Here is a 22,690-nt window from a genome sequence, read left to right on the forward strand (position 1 = left end):
TTAAATTGAGGTTAAATACATCATCTAAATAAATAAGCTTTCCATTGATGTATGGTTTGTTAGGATAGGACAATCTTTACATACAACTATTTGAAAATTTGCAATCTGCAAAACGAAATCAAAATATTGAGAAAATCACCTTTAAATTGGTCAAAATGAAGTTCTTAGTAATGCATACTGCTATTAAAAATTAAGAAAATCTGTTTACGGTAGGAAATTTACAAAATATCTTCATTGAACATGATCTTTACTTAACATCTTAATGAATTTTGGCATACAAGAAAAGTCGATAATATTGACACATACTATGTATTTTTTGGCTGTTGCTACAAATAGTGGAATGGATGGATGTTTTTTCTGGTCCAGGGTCTAATTGTATTCAATTGTCTTTTTTTTTTTCTTATTGTCTGTATAGTAACGTATTCTTTCTTTCTCTTTTACAGTGATCTTGTTTTGTATGGCCGCCCTCATATTCCCAATAGGATTCTACATCAATGAAGTCGGGGGACAACCATACAAATTACCCAACAACACAGTGGTGGGCTCCTCTTACGTACTGTTCGTGCTCTCCATCTTCTTCACAATAGTGGGGCTCCTGTTTGCGGGAAAAGTCTGCCTTCCTGGCTGAGTGGACGTTCCCAGCAGGGCCAGCTGGGGTGTTCAAAGTGAAACGGAAAAGATCGGCACTCATTGCGAAGGGCCAACGATAGGGGGTGGTGGTGGTATATAGTAATAACTATCAAACTTGCAAACTTAACAGACTATTACTGCACACACTGCATATGTGTGCGTCCAACCACGTGCTCCCCTCCGCCCAACCTGTGCTTCGTTAAACCCGTGCTGTCTTTATGTTGCACCTTTGAGTTCAACCCAAAGGATCGGGGCGTTGGAGCACACGCAGACCCGTCCGCATCGGCGCATCGGCACATCGGCACATCAGCACAGCGGCTGCTTCCAGTACTACTTTACTTTGGAATATAGTTCTGTTCATTTGAGTTTCACACAATTGCGCGCCCTAACTTCGTGGAGAGGAAAAACTAAAAACTGGTGGAGAATGCGGGCACAGATATAATGGACAAGGCGCTCGGTCCAACAACAGTTCTCTCTAGCGGCCCGAGAGCTGGCCGGGACTCTGCACTGTTACAAAAGAGGGAAAGGAAAAAGGGAACAGTATTAGGAACATTTTTGCTCGCACACTACGAGGCGAACGCTTCAGGACTGCCGGTCAGGACCCTGCAAGGCTGTGCCTCACTGTTAAACCTGTTACATGCTCAGATATCGACGGACGCGTCTCTGAATCTGACAACATACCAAAATAAACTCCCGCCTGAACTCGTTCGAGTTTGGTTCATTCACAGGCGGATGTATTTGTGCTTTGACTTTACACCTTCTCATCTCTTCTTGTTTTGATCTCTGGGTTTGCAGAGCCCTTTACTTGTTTGGTTTGATTTGCTAATGTGCCATAAACCTGTTTTACCGTTGTATGATTGCTAAGGGCATGAGTTGGGTTTTAGGGAGCACTGTGCGGTATAGCCTTTTTCAGTGGGTGAAGCACTACAGACGTACAAAAAAGAACTCCTTACCTCATTATTTTGCAATTCAGAATGATTTTTTCCCCCTCCTTACCATGACAAAATATGTGCCCTGTAAGTTATGTTCTGCCTTGATCACGGACCTCTCATTCAAATGCTGCGATCATGGCAAATTATTTATCTGACACTGAATAAAAAAGGAGCTCAAGAATGCGTACGTGTTACATCAGCTCTGTTTTCAAAGCGTTCCCCGTTTTCGGAAAGCAAATGTACTGTGTGAGTGTCTCTTAACAGTGGAACAAATCCGGAAGTGTTTATTTATGATGGATGTGTGATATGAAGGTTACATTTTGCCCACAAGCTGTTGTTTTTTCATCAATCCTCTCTAAGTGTGTGTTCTGTTTTATTCGAATGTGCTTTGTTTTTGTTCAATCCACTTAAGAAAGGTCATGCTCACAGTCGCCTTTACGTTCTCTTTACTAGATTTCATTAATGCTTTGAAAGACTGCACTTTTCCTTGGAAGCATTCGTATTCATTATAGGGATGGCAAGCAGATAAAGTATATTTATTCAAATTTTAGATGATTCTCGTAAATATATGGATCGAAGAATTGATAAACTCCCACCTGCATTCAGTACTATTGCTTTTGGCAACTCCGTATTGCACTGGGACCTAAATTAATGTGAACTGTGAGAACGACGGTGGCCCGCGGTGGACGACTTCCGTGCTAAAGACTGCTTCTGCTTTGGATATTTTTGGAAACCCATCATAAAATGGAAAAAAAAAAGTGCATATAGGGTAATGAAAAGCTATTATTTATGATTCTGAAAGGGAAGGAAACAAATGTATGATGAGTAACAGTATTATCTATCAAAGGATGTTAGCATTCCTTGTGCACAGTTACTGTTAACAGATCCGTGTTACTGGCAAGACAACTGTTTTCTCTGCTACTCGTTGTTTCAGTATCTCACTGTATACAATAAAAGGCATTAAAGAAGGCGAACTGCTTGAGTTCAACTGAGCTTTACTTCATTAGGAATCCGGCTACAGCGATTGCTCTACTTTCTGTCCCGATGGTGAAAATTTACTAAACTTTGCATGCATGAAGAGTCTGTGGCTAATTGACTTTTGAGTAATTTTGGGAAGCATGGGATGTATGGTTGCCTAGCAACTACTAGTTAAATTTGCAATATTCAAAACATGAGGCCCACTACCCTGTTAGAGCTAGAGAAGAATTCTCTCAACTGACTGCCTTTGTGCATGGACCCTTTTTGTAGTATTTTATTAAAATTCCTAATTTTTGAAGATCGCTTTCGTAAGCTTTGCAAAAATGAAGCTGGTTTGTTCAATTTAAAAGTTTGACTGCCAATGCAATTCAATGAAATGTAACATTAAAGGGTTCTCTAGCTTTTGCACATTTACATTTCCTCACATCAGATTGGCTGACAGGTCCAGGAAAGAGGTTTTGGAAAGAGGCCGTGTGCTTGAAGAAATAGAGTGATCTAATTTAAGCAGAATTTGCTAAAATCACTTAGTGATTTTAAATATGGGACATCCCTCATATAAGCACTTCTATTTAAACAATGTCTTGTGATGAGTTTAAAAGTTTGGAATAATTATGACTTTTTAATGTTGTTGAATGAATTCTCAATGTTCTCAATGTTCTAATATGTAAATATTAGATGGATGGATGGGTGGGCAGGTGCGTGGATAAATATTAGATGGATGGGTGGATAAATGATGGATGGATGGATGGATGGATGGGTGGATGGATAAATATTGAATGGATGGGTGGATGGATAAATATTAGATGGATAGATGGATGGGTGGATAAATATTAGATGGATGGGTGGGTGGATGGATAAATATTGGAGGATGGATGGATGGATGGGTGGGTGGATAAATATTGGATGAATGGATGGATGGGTGGGTGGGTGGATGATAGGTGGGTGGATAAATATTGAATGGATGGATGGATGGATAAATATTAGATGGATAGATGGGTGGAAAAATATTGGATGGATGGATGGATAAATATTACATGGATGGATGGATTATAAATATTGGATGGATGGATAAAATATTGGATGGATGGATTAAATGGATGAATAAATATTAGATGGATGGATGGGTGGGCGGGTGGATGGATAAATATTGAATGGATGGGTGGATGGATAAATATTAGATGGATAGATGGATGGGTGGATAAATATTAGATGGATGGGTGGGTGGATGGATAAATATTGGAGGATGGATGGATGGATGGGTGGGTGGATAAATATTGGAGGATGGATGGATGATAGGTGGGTGGATAAATATTGAATGGATGGATGGATGGATAAATATTAGATGGATAGATGGGTGGGTGGATGGGTGGAAAAATATTGGATGGATGGCTGGATAAATATTACATGGATGGATGGATTATAAATATTGGATGGATGGATAAAATATTGGATGGATGGATTAAATGGATGAATAAATATTAGATGGATGGATGAAATATTGGATAGATGGATGGATGGATAAATATTCGATGGATGGGTGGGTGGATGGATAAATATTGGAGGATGGATGGATGGGTGGGTGGATAAATATTGGAGGATGGATGGATGATAGGTGGGTGGATAAATATTGAATGGATGGTTAGATGGATAAATATTGGATGGATGGATGGATGGATAGATTTTAGCATTTCTGATGGTTAGATGGATGGATGGATGGACAGACTGATAAATGGATGGATGGATGATAATATTGGATGGATAAATATTCGATGGATGGATGGGTGGGTGGATGAATGGATAAATATTGAATGGATGGATGGATAAATATTTAATGGATGGATGGGTAAATATTCGATGGATGGGTGGAAAAATATTGGATGGATAGATTTTAGCATTTCTGATGGTTAGATGGATAAATATTGGATGGATGGACGACAGATTGATGAATAGAAATATTAGATGAAATGATACATGGACAGATGGATAGATAGAAATAATAGATGGATGGATAGATAGATTTCAGCATTTGTGATGGATGGATGGATGGATGGATGGATGGATGGTTAGAACTAATAGATAGATAGATAGATAGATAGATAGATAGATAGATAGATAGATAGATAGATAGATAGATAGAAATAATATACTTTAAAAAAATTAAAAATGGAAAATTAGTATTAAAAAATAAATACATTAAGTGTAGTCCTACTCATAACATTGCATAATGCAATTATTTTCACATGCGTCGTTAACAGTAACAAACAAATATGATTGTAGTTTTGTATAAATACATTTAAAAAATGAATTATTTATATGTGAAATTATTTATAAAAAGTGTTATCTTCTTCCCTGCAACATATGTTCAAGATTATTTATCAAATGTATAGCACACCTGTTCTCAACATGCTGCTGCATGAACCACTGAAGTTCAAAACTCAGCATTTATTCAAATCCTGAAGTCTGAGCAATAATTAGCGACACTTAGCAAGTAGAGCTGATCATGAAACTGTCTTCATATAATGTCAACATGAGTTGGTGAGCCGCACTCGTGTTGAATGGCTGAGTCGGTTGCTATGGAGACGCCTAACACAGCGCAGCTGTCAGTCACTATTGAGTTTGAACCCCACAAGGACATTCACTGATTTCTGCGCCGAGGATAAATGTACTGTACGCGCGCGCACGAGCTGCTGTTTATCACGCGCGAGCTCCACAAACCAGCGCTCGGAGTCTGTGAAGGTAAACATTCATAACCTTGCTTCACCATAATACTTCACCATGGTAACCGTTGTTTCCTGCAAAATAGCACAGTTGCTGCATTGTTAGGTCGTTTCTACTCCGTTCAGAATCGTGTTCTCATCCTTTCTGTATTTAAATGGAAATGCCTTTATAATAATACATAATTTACTGATGATTACAACAACAATGATATATAACGCTTACAGCCAGTTCTAAAAGGGCTTTAGCAAACAAACATAGTAGCAAACAACGGTAACGGACGGTATAGATAGCAGTAACGTAACGTATAAAGGTAAGATTTATTAATGTTTTTGAAAAAAATCTCTCATGTTCACAAACTGTAAAATATTACTACAGTTTAAAACAACTGTTTTCAGTCTTCACATGATCTTTCAGAAAACATTTTAAAATGCTGATTTTATACATAAGAAACATTTTCTTATAATTATGTTGAAAACAGTTGTGCTTAATATTTTTGCGAAAACTGTGATGCTTTTATGAATAGAAAGGTCAAAATAACCGCATTTATTTGATTTTGAAATCTTTTGTAAGATTACAGATGTCACTTTTAATCAATTTAATTCTCCTTGCTTTATTAATTTTAAATTAATTACTAGAAAAGTTTTTGAACAGTAAGATTTTTTTATGTTTTTTAAAGAACTCACTTCTGCTTACCAAGCCTGCATTTATTTGATTCAAAGTACAGCAAAAAGAGTACAATTTTGAAATATGTTTACTATTCAAAATGAAGCTGAATTTTTAGCATCATTACTACAGTCACATGATCCTTCAGAAATCACTCTAATGTATTTGCTGCTCAAAAAACATGTTTTATTATTATGTTGAAAACAGCTGAGTAGAATTGTTTCAGGTTTCTCTGATGAATAGAAAGTTCAAAAGAATAGTATTTATCTGAAATAGAAATCTTTTAAATATTCTAAATGTCTTTGTCAACACTTTTGATCAATTTAAAGCATTATTGTTAAATAAAAGTATTAATTTCTTGATTTCTTAAAGAGATCTGTGACACTGAAGACCGGAGTAAAGATGCTGAAAATGTAGCTTTGATCAAAGGAATAAATTACTTTTCAAAAAATATACAAATAGAAAACAGTTATTTTAAATAGTGAAAATATTGGATCAAATAAATGCAGCTTTGGTGAGCAAAATAGACTCGTTAAAGTATACAAAAGTAATTTTTTATGCGTCAAGTCAGGCAGAAACCTTCAAATAACAATTGTACTTTTCTATGATAGTAGAGTGTTTACAGTATGAAGAGATCAATCCTCTAATATTTATTAATTGTTCATCACAATACACTGTTATCTCACAGCGCTCACAAAGAACCTCCAGCACCTCGAGGATCCTGCCAAGAAAAGAGCATTTCCAAATGGAGCAGAAGACAGGACCTGTCAAGTGGTGAACTTATACAGTTTCAGCCCTGTTTCTGTATTCATCTGTGGTAAATTATAAAGAGCTCTTTCGTTTCTGTCGATTCTTTTCTTTCATATCTCATTTTAATGGTCTCTAGGCTATAGAGAACAGTCCCTATGAGTCTGGCTCTCTGAGTGAACAGTCCTCCACGGAAATCCCACCGGTCTTCAGAGAAAATGTAATGGTGACTTCATTGCCACCTCTTCACCTAAATTATTCATGCAGTTATATAATATCAATTTAAGATTTTAAAGGAATAGTTCATGCCAAAATAAAAATGTGCTCAAATTTACTTACCTTCAGTGCATCCAATACAGTGAGGAAAAAAAAATTATTTGATCCCCTGATGATTTTGTACATTTGCCTACTGACAAAGAAATGATCAGTCTATAATTTTAATGGTGGGTTTATCTGAACAGTGAGAGACATAATAGCAACAACAAAAAAATCCAGAAAAACACATTTCAAAAAAGTTATAAATTGATTTGCATTTTAATGAGTGAACACGCAAAACATGACTTAGCAAAACCCTTGTTGGCAATCGGAGAAGTCAGACATTTCTTGTGGTTGGCCACCAGGTTTGCACACATCTCAGGAGGGATTTTGTCCCACTCCTCTTTGCAGATCCTCTCCAAGTCATTAAGGTTTTGAGGCTGACATTTGGCAACTTGAACCTTCAGCTCCCTCCACAGATTTTCAATGGGATTAAGGTCTGGAGACTGGCCAGGACCTTAATGTGCTTCTTCTTGAGCCACACCTTTATTGCCTTGGCCATGTGTTTTGCATCATACCCAACCACGAGCTGTTTTCAATGCCCTGGCCCTGAAGGTACATGACCCCGTCCATCGTCCCTTTGATGCGGTGCAGTTGTCCTGTCCCCTTAGCAGAAAAACACCCCCAAAGCATAATGTTTCCCCCTTTATGTTTGACAGTGGGGATGGTGTTCTTGGGGTGATAAGCAGCATTCCTCCTCCTCCAAACAGTTGAGTTGAGTTGATGCCAAAGAGCTCGATTTTGGTCTCATTTGACCACAACACTTTCACCCAGTTCTCCTCTGAATTATTCAGATGTGCACTGGGAAACTTCAGACGGGCATGTACATGTGCTTTCTTGAGTAGGCGGATCTTGCGGGCGCTGCGGGATTTCAGTCGTTCACGGCGTAGTGTGTTACCAATTGTTTTCATGGTGACTATGCCCCCAATTGCCTTGAGATCATTGACAAGATCCTCCTGTGTAGTTCTGGGCTGATTCCTCACCGTTCTCATGATCATTGAAACTACACAAGGTGAGATCTTGCATGGGAGCTCCAGAATGAAGGAGATTGACAGTTAGCCTGTGTTTCTTCCATTTGTGAATAATCGCACCAACTGTTGTCACCTTCTCACCAAGCTGCTTAGCGATGGTCTTGTAGCCCATTCCAGCCTTGTCTTCTCCCTGAAATCCTTGGACAGCTCTTTGGTCTTGGTCATGGTGGAGAGTTTGGAATCTGATTGATTGATTGCTTCTGTGGACAAGTGTCTTTTATACAGGTAACAAGCTGAGATTAGGAGCACTTCCTTTAAGAGACTGCTCCTAATCTCAGCTTGTTACCTATATAAAAGACACCTGGGAGCCAGAAATCTCGCTGAATGATAGGGGATAAATTTTTAACTTTTTAGAAATGCATTTTTCTGAATTATTTTGTTATTCTGTCTCTCACTGTTAAAATAAACCTTCCATTAAAATTATAGACGTTACTTTGTCAGTCGCCAAACACACAAAATCAGCAGGGGATTAATTCAGATTTGGAGAAATGTTGCATTACATCACTTGGTCTCCAACGAATCCTCTGCAGTGAATGGGTGGAGGATCCTTTGGTGAGCAAGTGATGTAATGCTAAAATTCTCCACATCTGTTCTGATGGAGAAACAAAGTCATCTACATTTTGGATGGCCTGAGAGTGAGTACACGTTCAGCAATTTTCATTTTTGGGTGAACTATTCCTTTAATTTCCATTGCTGTATGAAATCATCAATCTGTTTTGATTAGTGAGCACACTGCTGTATTACTGACCTGTGAATCATCATTCATTTTGAAGCGGATGGATCACAGTGATGGGTATGAGAGCTCAGAGCACTGGCTGGAGTTGAGCGGTCTAGAGAGCTGGGGACTGTCTCTTGCTCACCTCCTGTCATTTTGCACCACTGCTCCAATGTAAGTTTACAGAATAACAGACTCATTGCACCCTGTGCTGTTTGACTCTTAAACATAAAGGTGCTTTAAAAGGTTCTTCACAGCGATGCCATAGAAGAACCATTTTTGGTTCCACAAAGAACCATCTCTTTCTTACCTTTTTATAATCTGAAGAACCTTCTTTGGCCACAAAGAACCTTTTATGAAACAGAAAGGTTCTTCAGATGTTAAAGGTTCTTTATGGAACCATTTAGACAAAAAAGGTTCTTCTATGGCATCGTGAAGCACCTTTTTTTGTACACGGAGAGTGAAGTGGCCCATTCTAGAATCTAGGCTCAAAAAGTCTAATGAAGTTTACAGATTTGCTAATTCGAAAGCACGTGAATTAGTTTGGGTCTAAGAAACCAGGTGGTAGAATTATAATTACCTGCTGTTCTCAAATAAACAGGAAATGAGTGATAAATGCAAGCTGATATTTTGATTTTTATTCAACTATAAACCATGCTTTTAGATTTAAAGGTAGAATATGTAAGATTTTGTTGTTAAAATATCCAAAAACCACTAAAACAATGTTACATGTTTTGCCGACTTGTGTACATTATCGCAAATGCTTTGAAGAATATTTAAATGCAGAGAAATAAGCATGAATGTGCTGTTCACAGTCTTTTTACTGGTAAAGCACCATTCACACATCACTTTCAAAATACCGGTAAACACAGTCACTACTTTGTTGGTTTTTCATTCTTGTGTCAAACGTTCACATTCTGCTTTTGGCCCAGAGAGATTAAATTAGATGACTTCAAACTGAACTACAAAATGCGGAGTAAATGCGTCATCGCGTAATTTACTGGTAATGTTACAACTTCTCATAAGTTTATTCAGAAATACTGGTAAATTCGTTCTGGCAAAGCATGATCTCTAAACGGTAATCAACAGGTAGTTTACCCATAAAGACTGTATACGAAAAGAGCTAATGTAAGCACACTTTCATGACACTTTTCGTGTATCTTACATTTATTAAAGAAAAAAGGCAATTTTTTAATGTAAAAACACTAACTAATTAAAGTATATGTAAAGTACTTGATTATAATTTTAGCTGTAGTGTGTTATTTGATATTACATTTCATATTACTATATTTTATATGTACAAAATTGTCAATTCAAATGTGTAATATGAAAATATTTAAATACCTGACATACAAATTCAATAGAAATTCCAATTGACCTTTAGCAGAGCATGATTGATGGGCAATCTGACCAATCATAATGCCAAATCCGCCGTTTTGTCCGACAAATAAAAATAAAGGACAGTAGAGTAGATTAACTTTAAAATTTCAAAGATAGTAGAATAATTATGAGTTTACATATTTGACCCTAGACCACAAAACCAGTCCTAAAAGAGAAGTTCCAGATTTTTTTTTTTTTTTTTTTTTTTTTTTTTTTAATACAGATAATTTACTCACCCCCTTGTCATCCAAGATGTTCATGTCTTTCTTTCTTCAGTTGTAAAGAAATTACGTTTCTTGAGAAAAAAAACACTTTGGTAATTTTCTTCATATAGTGTACTTCAATGGTGCCTGTGAGTTTGAACTTCCAAAATGCAGATTAAATGCAACCTCAAAGGGCTCTAAATGATCCCAGCCAAGGAAGCAAAATGAATGTTGGTTTGTGTACAATTTGTGTACAATTTATATACTTTGTAACCTGAAATGACCATCTTGTCTAGCTCTGCGATGTGCATGCCTACTGTGTTAGGGTATGTCAAAAAACTAAAGAGTGTTTGATCTTCTTTGTATGTTCACTTTGTAAACACTGGGTTGGTACTTCTGCAGTGATGTTGGGCGATTTTGAAGTTGGAGAAGAAAATGATATGGGAGTTAAATCTTTTTTTTGAAAGTATGTAAATTGTAACTTTTTTTTAGAAAATAACCGATCGTTTCACTAGATTCTAAGACCATTCTTCCTCGGCTGGGATCATTTAGAGCCCTTTGAAGTTGCATTTTGGAAGTTCAAACTCACGGGCACCATAGAAGTCCACTATATGGAGAAAATTCCCAAAATGTTCTCCTCAAGAAACATAATTTCTTTATGCCTGAAGAAAGAAAGACATGAACATCTTGAATGACAAAGGGGTAAGTAAATTATCTGTAAAAAAAAACAATTCTGGAAGTGAACTTGGTTCAAAATTATCTATTTTTCTTTTATGCCAAAAATCATTAGGATATTAACTAAAGATCATGTTCCATGAAGATATTTTGTACATTTCCTAATGTTCGAAACTTAATTTTTGATTAGTAATATGCTTCATTTGGACAACTTTAAAGGTGATTTTCTCAATATTTAGATTTTTTGCCACCCTCAGATTCCAGATTTTCAAATAGTTGTGTCCTGGCCAAATACTGTTCTATCCTAACAAAGCTTGTTTATTCAGCTTTCAGATGATGTATAAATCTTAATTTCAAAAAATTGACCCTTATGACTGGTTTTGTGGTCCAGGGTCACATATAAAGATGTACATGAGCTAAAAAAGAAAAACACCAAAAAAGCACTATAAAGAACAGCTATCATGTTTATAACATTTAAAACTTTATTGCTGAACCCAATGAGTAATGCTTTTTAATTCAGTGCATTAATGCTTTGAATGCTAATGTTTTAATGCTCTCGTGTTTTCATGTGGGTCCAGATATTTATAGTATAGTGGAATAATATCATGTAAGTGATAACAGTACTAATAATTTATTTAAACGATGCAAAAATATCATACTGGGGCTAAAAATAAGCAGTTTTCTTTATGCAAAACATTGCCTTTTGCTTTTGGTGAAATATGACTCTTTGTGTTCTTTGTGATTTTTTTTTCCCAACCAGTACCAGACTGTAAATTGCATTCTCTCTCTCTCTCTGTGTGTGTGTGTGTGTTTGTGAGACAGATCTGAGAGAGGAGATGGGATGAGCAAACAGATGCACATCAGCAGTGAGTCACTAGCTGACTTTGAGGAACAGCTTTACATGTGAGCATCATCTCCTCCACTTCAGTCACCATGATGATACTTTATCCTTCTCAGTGCTACTGAATGTGAATGTTATTTTAATATAACCTAAAATGAGTTTTTAATTAAGATGTTTTTTGCAGTGCCGTTGAGATGTACCATGATCAAATTAAGTGGCTGAGTCAAGGAAGCAAGAAGGTAAATTGAATCTCTGAGATCTTCACTCCATGAATCAGGTTTAAGCAGATGTTTAAGCAGAACTTTGCTGTCCTGCACTCTTAAAAATAAAGGTGCTTCACGATGCCTTAGAAGAACCCTTTTTGTCTAAATGGTTCCATAAGAAACTTTTAACATCTGAAGAACCTTTCTGCTTGACAAAATGTTCTTTGTGGTGAAAGAAGGTTCTTCAGATTGTAAAAAGGTAAGAAAGAGATGGTTCTTTAAAGACCTTTGACCGAATGGTTCTTTGTGGAACCAAAAATGGTTCTTCTCTGGCATCGCTGTGAAGAACCTTTCAAAGCACCTTTATTTTGAAGAGTGTGTGTTGTGTTGGTTTGATTTGATCTATCAGGTGTTTGGGATGGTGAATGGATCCCGCATTGGAGTGCTTGTTGACACGTCAGATTTGAACTGCTCTACAGAGAGACTCCCAGATCTACAGCGAGAGCTCTTAGTAGGATCCCAAATGAGTCGTTGAGTCATTGCATGCTTTGTTTCACTAATTTAATCAATTACACTACTCATTTTGTGGTTTCTTGTGGTTACACCATCAAAGACTCTCATTGACGAGCAACTGCGCTTCAAAAAACAGCTGTATCTGCTGTCCTACGGCTCAGAAGTCAGCAGCCTTTGGAACAAACCACTAGATACCTGTCCATTAAGGTGGGTGACGTCATTTTTGCAATTTCGCAATCAAACAAGCTTTTTTTGTAGATGGCTAATTGATTATGTGCAGTGTTATTTTTGTTATTCATACAAACAGTGATCGTATAAGCCCTTTGGGTTGCAGAAACGGCTTTGGCGGGCCATTATTTTTATTAGGACGCTCAGTGTCTGTTTAGAGAGACTGCTTGTTTTATTTTCGGTTTGTCATTAGGGATGAGTGGGCACATGTGAGAACAGTTTGTACTTGTATTAGATGCCAAGAAATCACTAGAGAGAAGAGGAGAGGATGAAAGGACACGAGTGAAACGGGGAGATGAGATAATGAGAGAAGAGGATAAAGGCCATGGATCTAACACACACTTAAAACAATGTTTCTGGCCTCCCATCATTCAAAATGAATTATTCATCAAGACATTTGTATTTGAAACGTGGCGATGGAATGAGTCGCTCATAGGCAGCTGTCCTAACTGAAACAGAGCCTCGAATGTGACTCATTTGGACAGGTCTGTATGGGCGGCAGCTCACACAAAGAAGGAGACTGACCTTATGATTGACTTCAACAGAGCTGACATTAGAATGTTGATAAGCTAGAAGTGAAACTATAGTAGGCTTTCTATAAGTAGATACATTCAGAAATACTCACCTTTGCACCTAAAAGGTCCATGTTAGTACCTAACAGGTCCCAAAGTGTACTTTTTAAAAGGTACAGACCCTTTTTTTTTCTCATTCATCTGGTCTAAACATGTCAATGTGGCCGCCATCTTGCAACTATCAACAATTTAGATGTTGCTTATCACTCACATTAACAAATCAATGATTTTTTTTAATGGAATATTCCACAAAACTGTGCAACCAATGGTTGTAAGAATCACATATGTGACCCTGGACCACAAAACCAGTCATAAATGTAAATTTTTTTTAAGAATAAATAAGCTTTCCATTGATGTATGGTTTGTTAGGATATGACAATATTCGATCGAGATGCAACTATTAGATCTGAAATCTGAGGGTGCAAAAAAATCTAAATACTGAGAGAACCGCCTTTAAATTTGCTTAGATGAAGTTCTTAGCAATGCATATTACCAATCAATAAATAAGTTTTGATATATTTAAGGTAGGAAATGTATCAAATATGTTCATGGAACATGATCTTTACTTAATACCCTAATGATTTTTTGGATAAAAGAAAAATCGATAATTTTGACACATATAATTGTCACGTATCTGGTCTATCCTGTCATCATTAACTCTTGCACCACACTTCATGGACTTCATTCCCCACAAGCCACTGCACTAATCACTGCATTCACCTGCTCTCACTTTACTGATTACCGCTCACAGCTGCACCTCATCACACTGACTGCATTTAAGCTTCTCACACACACAGCCACTCTGCGAAGTCTTATTGTTCCATCTGGTCATTATTTCCGAGCGTTTATTCCCGTGTTTGATTTCCTGTGTTTTTGATTCCTGGACTCCTTCCCGTGTTTTGATTCTCGCTGCCAGCCCCGACCTTTCTGCCTGTTTTGACCACGATTTCTGCCTGCCCCTTTGTGTTTGTTTGTTTTGTGTTACCTATTAAATGCTGCAACTGGATCCGCACGTCTCTGACCCTCCTTGTGACAGAAGACTTTGCCACACACAAGGATCCAGCGGCTTTATGGTGTCATCCGGTTCCAGCATGAATCCAATGGTACAGATCATGCTGCTCAAGCAGGGTGAGCGGACAATCGAGGATTTTGTTATGGACTTCATTGAATTGGCAAATCTGTCTTCGATGGATGAGACGTGCCTCATGATTTTTTTTCGTGGAGGACTCTCAGAGCCATTGGCTTCCCACATGCCAAATTTTGAACCTGACTGGACTCTGCATTACTACATGGATCTGGCTCTTTTGTTGTGTGGCTCTCCGTTTACGGTGGGTGAGGTAGAGCCACAGCACAAGATGGCTGCCATGCCAGAGTCTGCAAGCAAGATGGCTGCCAACCCAGAGCCTGTTCACAAGATGGATGCCCTTCTAGAGTCTTTTCACAAGATGACCTCCCTTCTAGAGTCTGTTCGCAAGATGGCCGCCCTTCCAGAGCCTGTTTGCAAGATGGCTGCCTTCCCAGAGCCTCCGCTGGTTCAGCCCAGCCTTCCAGAGCCTCCGCTGGTTCAGCCCAGCCTTCCAGAGCCTCCACTGGTTCAGCCCAGCCTTCCAGAATCTCCGCTGGTTCAGCCCAGCCTTCCGGAGCCTCCGCTGGTCCCGCCCGGCCTTCCAGAGCCTCCGCTGGTCCCGCCCGGCCTTCCGGAGCCTTCGCTGGTCCCGCCCGGCCTTCCAGAGCCTCCGCTGTTCCCGCCCGGCCTATCGGATCCTCCGCTGGTCCCGCCCGGCCTTCCGGAGCCTCCGCTGGTTCCGCCCGGCCTTCCGGAGCCTCCGCTGGTTCCGCCCAGCCTTCCAGAATCTCCGCTGGTTCAGCCCAGCCTTCCGGAGCCTCCGCTGGTCCCGCCCGGCCTTCCGGAGCCTCCGCTGGTCCCGCCCGGCCTTCCGGAGCCTCCGCTGGTCCCGCCCGGCCTTCCGGAGCCTCCGCTGGTCCCGCCCGGCCTTCCGGAGCCTCCGCTGGTTCCGCCCGGCCTTCCAGAGTCTCCGCTGGTCCCGCCTGGCCTTCCAGAGCCTCCGCTGGTTCCGCCCGGCCTTCCAGAGCCTCCGCTGGTTCCGCCCAGCCTTCCAGACCCTCCGCTGGTTCAGCCCAGTCTTCCAGAGCCTCCGCTGGTTCCATCCAGTCGTCCTGAGATTCCTGTCTGCCCGGTTCTGGTCACGGAGCTCATGCATGGACTGTAAGCTCTGTAAGCTCATGCATGGACTGTAAGCTTTGTAAGCTCTTTCAGTAGCTGTGGTCTACTAAAAGCCTCAAAGTCCCCCTGAAATCAAAATTAAAGTTTTTTGGCTTTTAGTATGAATATGTTTGCCTTAAGGTCATCTATAAGCTAGTGTGCTTCAAAACAACGACAAAATTCGCATTTAGAAGATATGGGCATTCAAAACTTACAGTCTCGTCACTTCTGCCAATATGAATCAACGATTTTGATGATATCACCGTGCACTTCAGCTTCTCATCAAACGTCCTGTCCAATCAAATTCTCTCTAGAGTCCGTAGTGTCCCGCCCCCTACACTGTAAATAAATGCTAAATCTATGGTTGTGATTGTCACTTGTTCAGTGTTAGTGTTTTCTGTGTGATGAATGGCATGTAGTGCGTAATGTAGTCGAGTTTCATATTGAATCTAGGGGTAATCTATTATACTGTGGCTATCATAAGCTTACAAATGCGGCTTTAGCAAGCTCAAGGACTCTGAGCAGATATAAATGGAACGCTATTGGCTATCTAAAAGAACTGGGCGGGGCTGCGCGATATATTCCTGTTACAGTTAAAATTACGTCACCACATAGAATAATGCTGCGTGTTTCAAGGCACTTCAGTGGACCTTTAAAGGCATCAGAGCTAAAGTGAAGAGAACAAAGATGCAGATCTTTAGGAAGTTTTATTCATCGACAGGCATCAGGCACCTCCATGGGTGTGACCACCATTTGCCTCACACAGTGGCTGTACGAAGTTGCTGGATATTGGCAGGAACTGGAACATGCTGTCATATACACCAATCCAGAGCATCCAATGGGTGACATGTCCGGTGAGTATTCTGGCCATGCAAGAACTGGGATGTTTTCAGCTTCCAGGAATTGTGTACAGATCCTTGCAACACGTGCATTATCATGCTGCAACATGAGGTGATGGTCGTGGGTGAATGGCACAACAATGGGCCTCAGGATCTCGTCACAGTATTTGTGCATTCAAAATGCCATCAATAAAATGCACCTGTGTTCGTTGTCCATAACATACACCTACCCATACCATTACCCCACTGCCACTTGATCCACAATGTTGACATCAGCAAACCGCTCACCCACACAACGCCATACATGTTGTCTCCCATCTGCCCTTTACAGTGCAAACCAGGATTCATCCATGAAAAGAACACCTCTCCAAAGTGCCAGACATGAGCATTTGCCCACTCAAATTGGTTACGACGACAAACTGCTGTCAGGTCGAGAGGATGACGAACATGCAGATGAGTTTCCCCGAGACTGTTTCTGACAGTTTGTGCAGAAATTCTTTGGTTATGCAAACCGATTGTTGCAGCAGCTGTCCGGGGGCTGGTCTCAGACGATCTTGGATGTGAAGATGCTGGATGTGGAGGTTCTGGGCTGGTGTGGTTACACGTGGTCTGCAGTTGTGAGGCCGGTTGGATGCACTACCAAATTCTCTTAAACGCCTTTGAAGACGGCTTATGGTAGAGAAATGAACATTCAATTACCAGGCAACAGCATTGGTGGACATTTCTGCAGTCAGCATGCCAATTGCACACTCCCGTAAAACTTGCGACATCTCTGGCATTGTGCTGTGTGATAAAACTGCACATTTTTGAGTGGCCTTTTATTATGGCCAGCCTAAGACTAAGGCACACCTGTGCAATAATCATGCTGTCTAATCAGCATCTTGATATGCCACACCTGTGAGGTGGATGGATTATCTCAGCAAAGGAGAAGTGCTCACTAACGCAGATTTAGACAGATTTGTGAACAATACTTGAGAGAAATAGGCCTTTTGTATACATAGGAAAAGTTTAAGATCTTGGAGTTCAGGCAAAAACAAAAGTGTTGCGTTTATAATTTTGGTCAGTGTATATAGAAAACGATGCAGGTTTTTTAAATAACGTAAATCTTTCATGGGTTTTCTACTGCATATTTCAATAAAATAAATAATTTACGTCATATCAAGCCATACAAGTCTTAATGGGTTTTTCTTTTTTAAAAATGTAATTCCTTTTTGTGATTCGAAGCTGAACAGGATGCAACAAGGATGCACTCTTCCTTAGGCTATGGCCAAAACAAAGAACCTTTTGACGGCAGCACAATATGATAGCTAGCTTTTAAAACATCCTTCATGCTGGGATGCCTACGGAAAAGGCTCACTTGTTTTTGGAATATAGCTACAGTATCTTTGTTGTACGACATGTAAAGAAACATGAATGAGTTTGCTGAAAGTCTGCTCTTTCTGAGTGAATGCATGCTGTCTCAGGCTCAAGGAGTGCTGTGCGTGGGTCATGCAGCTCCAGGCAGGTGGAGGCTGTGATCTCCTGCAGGCGCTACAGAAGGCACTGACCCACTCAGAGCTGGACACACTACTCATCATCCTGGGCTCTCGGTGAGAGTTTGTCTTACTGTGATGAATCACTGTTTCTTAACTTAACTCGAGCCAGCAGCCATTCCATTTCCTTCACTTTTGCGGCCGTCTTTAGACTTATTTGCAGTCCATTTTCTTTAAATAGTTGCAGTGCTATAATTGGTAATGTCTGTGGAGATGGTTTAAAAATGGCAGCCTAGGCCTATTTCCTCTCCCAGCATAATAGAGCGCAACAGCAGGGTTGCAGAGGTAAAAATCTCTCTCGTTTTCTCCACAGAGAAAGAGATTTGAAGTGATAACATATAAAGCTTTCGAGACAGAGCTACCATGAATTGTGAGGTTGTTAAGTGGTTGCTATTTTCATCTGTAAAATACAAAAGACAGCGCAATTTGGGAATATAAATAGCTCCACAGCCCACTCCCATGAAGCTTTGCAAATCATGTAATCTAGTTTCTTTTACACTCTCTTTCAACTGTTTCTTTGCCTCAAAACAATTGTTGTAATGTTGTAATGCTCAGAACTCTGTACCATAGTAAGTTCATGGAACTTCATAGGAAAAATACTTCAGAAACAAGGCAGCTGAAAATGTTTGGTCACTGTTTGCACTCTCTTATATGAAATTATAACTGGAACCTTATATAATGTTTATTTGATGATTTTTTTTTTCAGCCCTGATCAGACAGCAGACGTTATATGTGATTTTATAACTCAAAACCGAATGCCTTCTGTCCATGCGGTCGCCTACAACTGCAGCAGTCCGGCCGCCATTGTGAGTATCATAGACTGGTGGTCTTTATGTAATATGCAGAAGGACATTTTTTATTATTGTCACTGATTGATGTGTCCTGTCATAGGAGACTGTGAAGCAAATGGCAGCAGCTTCTGGAGGAAGATATCACCTGTTTTCTACTGCACTGGTAATCTGTAAAAAATCCTAAAAATATTTACAAAAATCTCTTAAATTTAAATGAAATTTAAATTCTATACAGTGGTGCCAACAAGTATTCGAACATTTAGCCTAAACACTTAAAATATATGAATTTCATGAAATTCTATTAGATATAAAGTGTAATTGACATTGACAATTTAATTTTCAAATTTTTACATTTTTCCTAATGAATTTCTCAGCAATGCATATTACTAATCAAAAATTAAGTTTTGATATATTTACGGTTGGAAATTGACAAAATATCTTCTTGGAACATGATCTTTACTTGGCATAAAAGAAAATTCGATAATTTTGACCCATACAATGTATTTATGGCTAAATGTTTGCAAAAATGTAAAGTGAAGTTACTTTGATTTCAGATGATTATTTCTTCGTAATTTTGTTCTAATGACCTTCAGACATTTGTGTGTGCCCTCAGTGTTCAAATACATCTTGGGGCCAATTTATCTCATTAAAAGTGTAGGAATATCTGTGTGTGTTTGTCTACAGGGTGTAGTAGACAGCAGTACAGATGTAGATCTGCTGTGGGCGGAGATTAAAGCAGCTCGGAATGTCCTCACCCAAATTCAGAACATGCGTCAGGGTCGACTGGGAGACACAGCTGTCACTGTTGAGTCAGAGGTGAGCCTACAAACAGTTATGCTAAAATTCCTCTGTAGACAATTACAGAAAAGTACTGTGTTAGTGTCATGGAAGAGTGATGCTATGTGATCCTGGACCACAAAACCAGTTATAAGGGTCCATTTTTTTTTTTATTTAGATTTATTCAACTGAAATCTGAAGAAATAAGCTTTGCATTGATGTATGGTTTGTGGGGATAGGACGATATTTGGCCGAGATACAACTATTTAAAAATCTGGAATCTGAGGGTGCAAAATAGTACAAAATATTGAGAAAATTGCTTTTAAAGTTGTCCAAATGAATTCTTAGCAATGCATATTACTAATCGAAAATTATGTTTTGATATATTTACAGTAGAAAATTTACAAAATGTCTTCATGAAACATAATCTTAATATCCTAATGACTTTTGGCATAAAAGAAAAATCGATCATTTTGACCCATACAATGCATTTTTGGCTATTGCTGCAAATATACCCATGCTACTTAAGACTGGTTTTGTGGCCCATGGTCACAAAAGAGGTTTTTATATACAGTGGGACTTTTAATAAGTGCACTTTGTAATAATGTCAAAAGCTTTACTTTAAAGTACATTTTAATTACTGTAGCGTATTTGGTATTATATTTACAGTAATTAATATGTTCTAAATTAGAACATTGTCATTACAAAAGTGTAACTAGATAAAAAAAAGTTTGTCAGGTTGGCTCGAAAAAGCCTGATCAGAAAGTGTGAAAAAGTTTACAAGTTTTAAAAAGTTTTAGAAATGTTATGGTTTTCAGTCCGAAAAGATTGAAGTTTTAATGTTTTAAAGCTTAAATCTTGAATGTTTTGAAGGCAGTTAGAAGGAAGGATGGATAAATAGATAGATAGCATGTCTTAGCATTTTGCTAGCATGTTTCTAACTTATTTAGCTTGTTACTAGCATGTAGCTAGCATGATTAGCATGTTGTTAGTGTGTTTCTAGCATGATTAGAAAGTTATTAGCATGTTACTAGCATGATTAGCATGTTGTTAGCATTTTTCTAACATGTTTCTAACATGATTAGCATGTTGTTTACATGTTTCTAGCCTGATTAGCATGTCACTAACATGATTCTAGTTACTAGGCTTGGTTAGATAGATAGCAACATGCTAGTAACTTGCTAGTCATGCTAGCTACATGCTAGTAACATGTTAAATCATTTAGAAGCATGCTAGCAAAATGCTAAAACATGCTATCTATCCATTTATCCATCGATCACACAGACTCATTCAAAACATTCAAGCTTTTAAAAGTAATGCATTATAATATTGTGTCAATGCCTAAAAGGTAACTAATTGCGTTACATAGTTACTTTTTAAGGAAAGTAATGTGTTATGTTACTTTTGCGTTCCTTTTTTTCATCTGGGCTGGCAAATGTTAAATGTTTTGGCAAATGTTAAAGCCCTTTCACACCAAAAGTGAAATACATAAAGTATTTTTTGTGTTTACATTTTTAATTATTGCAGGTTTGCGTCATATTCTGAGTTTGCATTTCATTGTTTATATTTATTTTAAGGAACACTGAATCTATTTTTGTGCAAGTGAGTTAATTCATGTTCACTTTTAGTCTAGAACTACGTTAACATCATGTTTATACAGTAAACATTACTCTTTGCACTTACTCTTGATTTCTCTCAACATGGGAACATAAGAGCTTTATTAAAAAATTGAAAAACAAAGTAACTGTCATTACTTTTTACTAGTATTGTAAATAAAAAATGAATGTGTTACCTTACTAGTTACTTGAAAAAGTAATCTGATTGCAAAAGTCAAGTTACTTGTAATGCATTACCCCCAACTAGGGATGCACCGAATCCAGATTTTTGGGGTTCGGCCGAATACCGAATACACTGTTTAAGATTCGGCCGAATCCGAAACCGAATACCGAATCCTACTCGCATCCTTAATTACACGTTTTTAGCTGTGACTGTCCAGCTGCCGTACCTGAAGTTGCTGCATTTTGGCTGCTGTCTGTAGATTCCTTCATGCAAAACTCGTATTCTTTTGGATGTTTTAGGGGCCGTTCACATGTAGCGTCTTTTGCGCGCACAAATTCGTTATTTTAAATGTAGATGCGCGGCTTGCGCGCGCATAATGGAAGCGCCGCGCACGCGGTGCGACGCGCTCGTTTTTCCAGGCGCGTCCGCGCCGCATCGAGATAAAAACATCTCAACTTTTCAGAATGCAGCAAGCGCTCCGCAGCTTGGAGCTAGAGCGCAGCTGATGGTTGCTTAGAAACGGCAGACGCTTCCGGAGCGCAAGCGCCCGAGCGCTTTGTTGACAAGGAAGAAAGAGGCGCGCCTAGCGTTTTCCACGCGTTTTTAGGCGCGACATGTGAACGGCCCCTTAGACGCAAATGTTTTAACATCGGCGATATGTTGTGTACTGCTTAGGGTCCTTGCCACCACGAGACAAATTGGCATTGCAAATTGAACATAAAGCTCAACTTGAATCGCCTTCTTTTGGTGGAAAGTACTGCCAAACAAAACTTTTTTTGCTTACGAGTTCCATTTTCAGATTCTTACAGCCTACTACATTCGAACGGGTCCTATGTAGCCTAAACACCTTCACGTAATCAACGGCCGTGTGACGTCGTAGTGCAAGTCTAGGGTTCGGTTTCGGTGGAAAATAAATCTAAGGTTCGGCCGAAACCGAACCCCGTCAAAAAGCCCAGGATTCGGCCGAATCCGAATCCGAATCCTGGATTCGGTGCATCCCTACCCCCAACACTAGTTATACTGTAAAGGCTGGAAACTTTAACTTTTTCACTTTAAGTTCTCACTTCTACCTTTACAGATCTCCACAGGTTTGGACAGTGTGACTCTTTCTGACTTCAGTCCTGGAAGTTCTGCTCTCAGTGCTCCATTGTGCATCCAACCCACAGGCCCAATACCCACCACCTCCAGTGAATGGCTAAAAACCCATGGCCTGAAGGGTATTTGCCATGTGGTGCCTTTTCAAACATTTTCATTTTCAACATGAAAATTGAGTACAGGTGCATCTCAATAAATTAGAACGTCGTGGAAAAGTTCATGTATTTCAGTAATTCAGCTCAAATTGTGAAACTCGTGTATTAAATAAATTCAGTGCACACTGACTGAAGTAGTTTAAGTCTTTGGTCC

General features: G+C 39.1%; 2 protein-coding genes across 2 annotated transcripts in view; both read left to right on the forward strand.

The window, feature by feature from the left end:
- Positions 1 to 2,536, forward strand: part of mosmoa (modulator of smoothened a) — a 41,777-nt gene extending 39,241 nt beyond the window's left edge. The window contains exon 3 of the mRNA XM_073843679.1: positions 444 to 2,536. Coding sequence (XP_073699780.1) covers positions 444 to 628 — 185 coding nt within the window. The 3' untranslated portion in view covers positions 629 to 2,536. The remainder of the gene's footprint in view (positions 1 to 443) is intronic.
- Positions 2,537 to 5,200: 2,664 nt separating this feature from the next.
- Positions 5,201 to 22,690, forward strand: part of vwa3a (von Willebrand factor A domain containing 3A) — a 45,232-nt gene continuing 27,742 nt past the window's right edge. The window contains exons 1-12 of the mRNA XM_073833184.1: positions 5,201 to 5,276; positions 6,610 to 6,695; positions 6,808 to 6,894; positions 8,788 to 8,903; positions 12,013 to 12,067; positions 12,441 to 12,542; positions 12,645 to 12,751; positions 17,871 to 17,996; positions 18,646 to 18,745; positions 18,831 to 18,893; positions 19,415 to 19,546; positions 22,365 to 22,503. Of these exons, the coding sequence (XP_073689285.1) occupies positions 5,201 to 5,276; positions 6,610 to 6,695; positions 6,808 to 6,894; positions 8,788 to 8,903; positions 12,013 to 12,067; positions 12,441 to 12,542; positions 12,645 to 12,751; positions 17,871 to 17,996; positions 18,646 to 18,745; positions 18,831 to 18,893; positions 19,415 to 19,546; positions 22,365 to 22,503 (1,189 nt within the window). The remainder of the gene's footprint in view (positions 5,277 to 6,609; positions 6,696 to 6,807; positions 6,895 to 8,787; positions 8,904 to 12,012; positions 12,068 to 12,440; positions 12,543 to 12,644; positions 12,752 to 17,870; positions 17,997 to 18,645; positions 18,746 to 18,830; positions 18,894 to 19,414; positions 19,547 to 22,364; positions 22,504 to 22,690) is intronic.

This window comes from Garra rufa, chromosome 1, assembly GCF_049309525.1.
Source record: "Garra rufa chromosome 1, GarRuf1.0, whole genome shotgun sequence".
NCBI classification, from domain to species: Eukaryota; Metazoa; Chordata; class Actinopteri; order Cypriniformes; family Cyprinidae; genus Garra; species Garra rufa.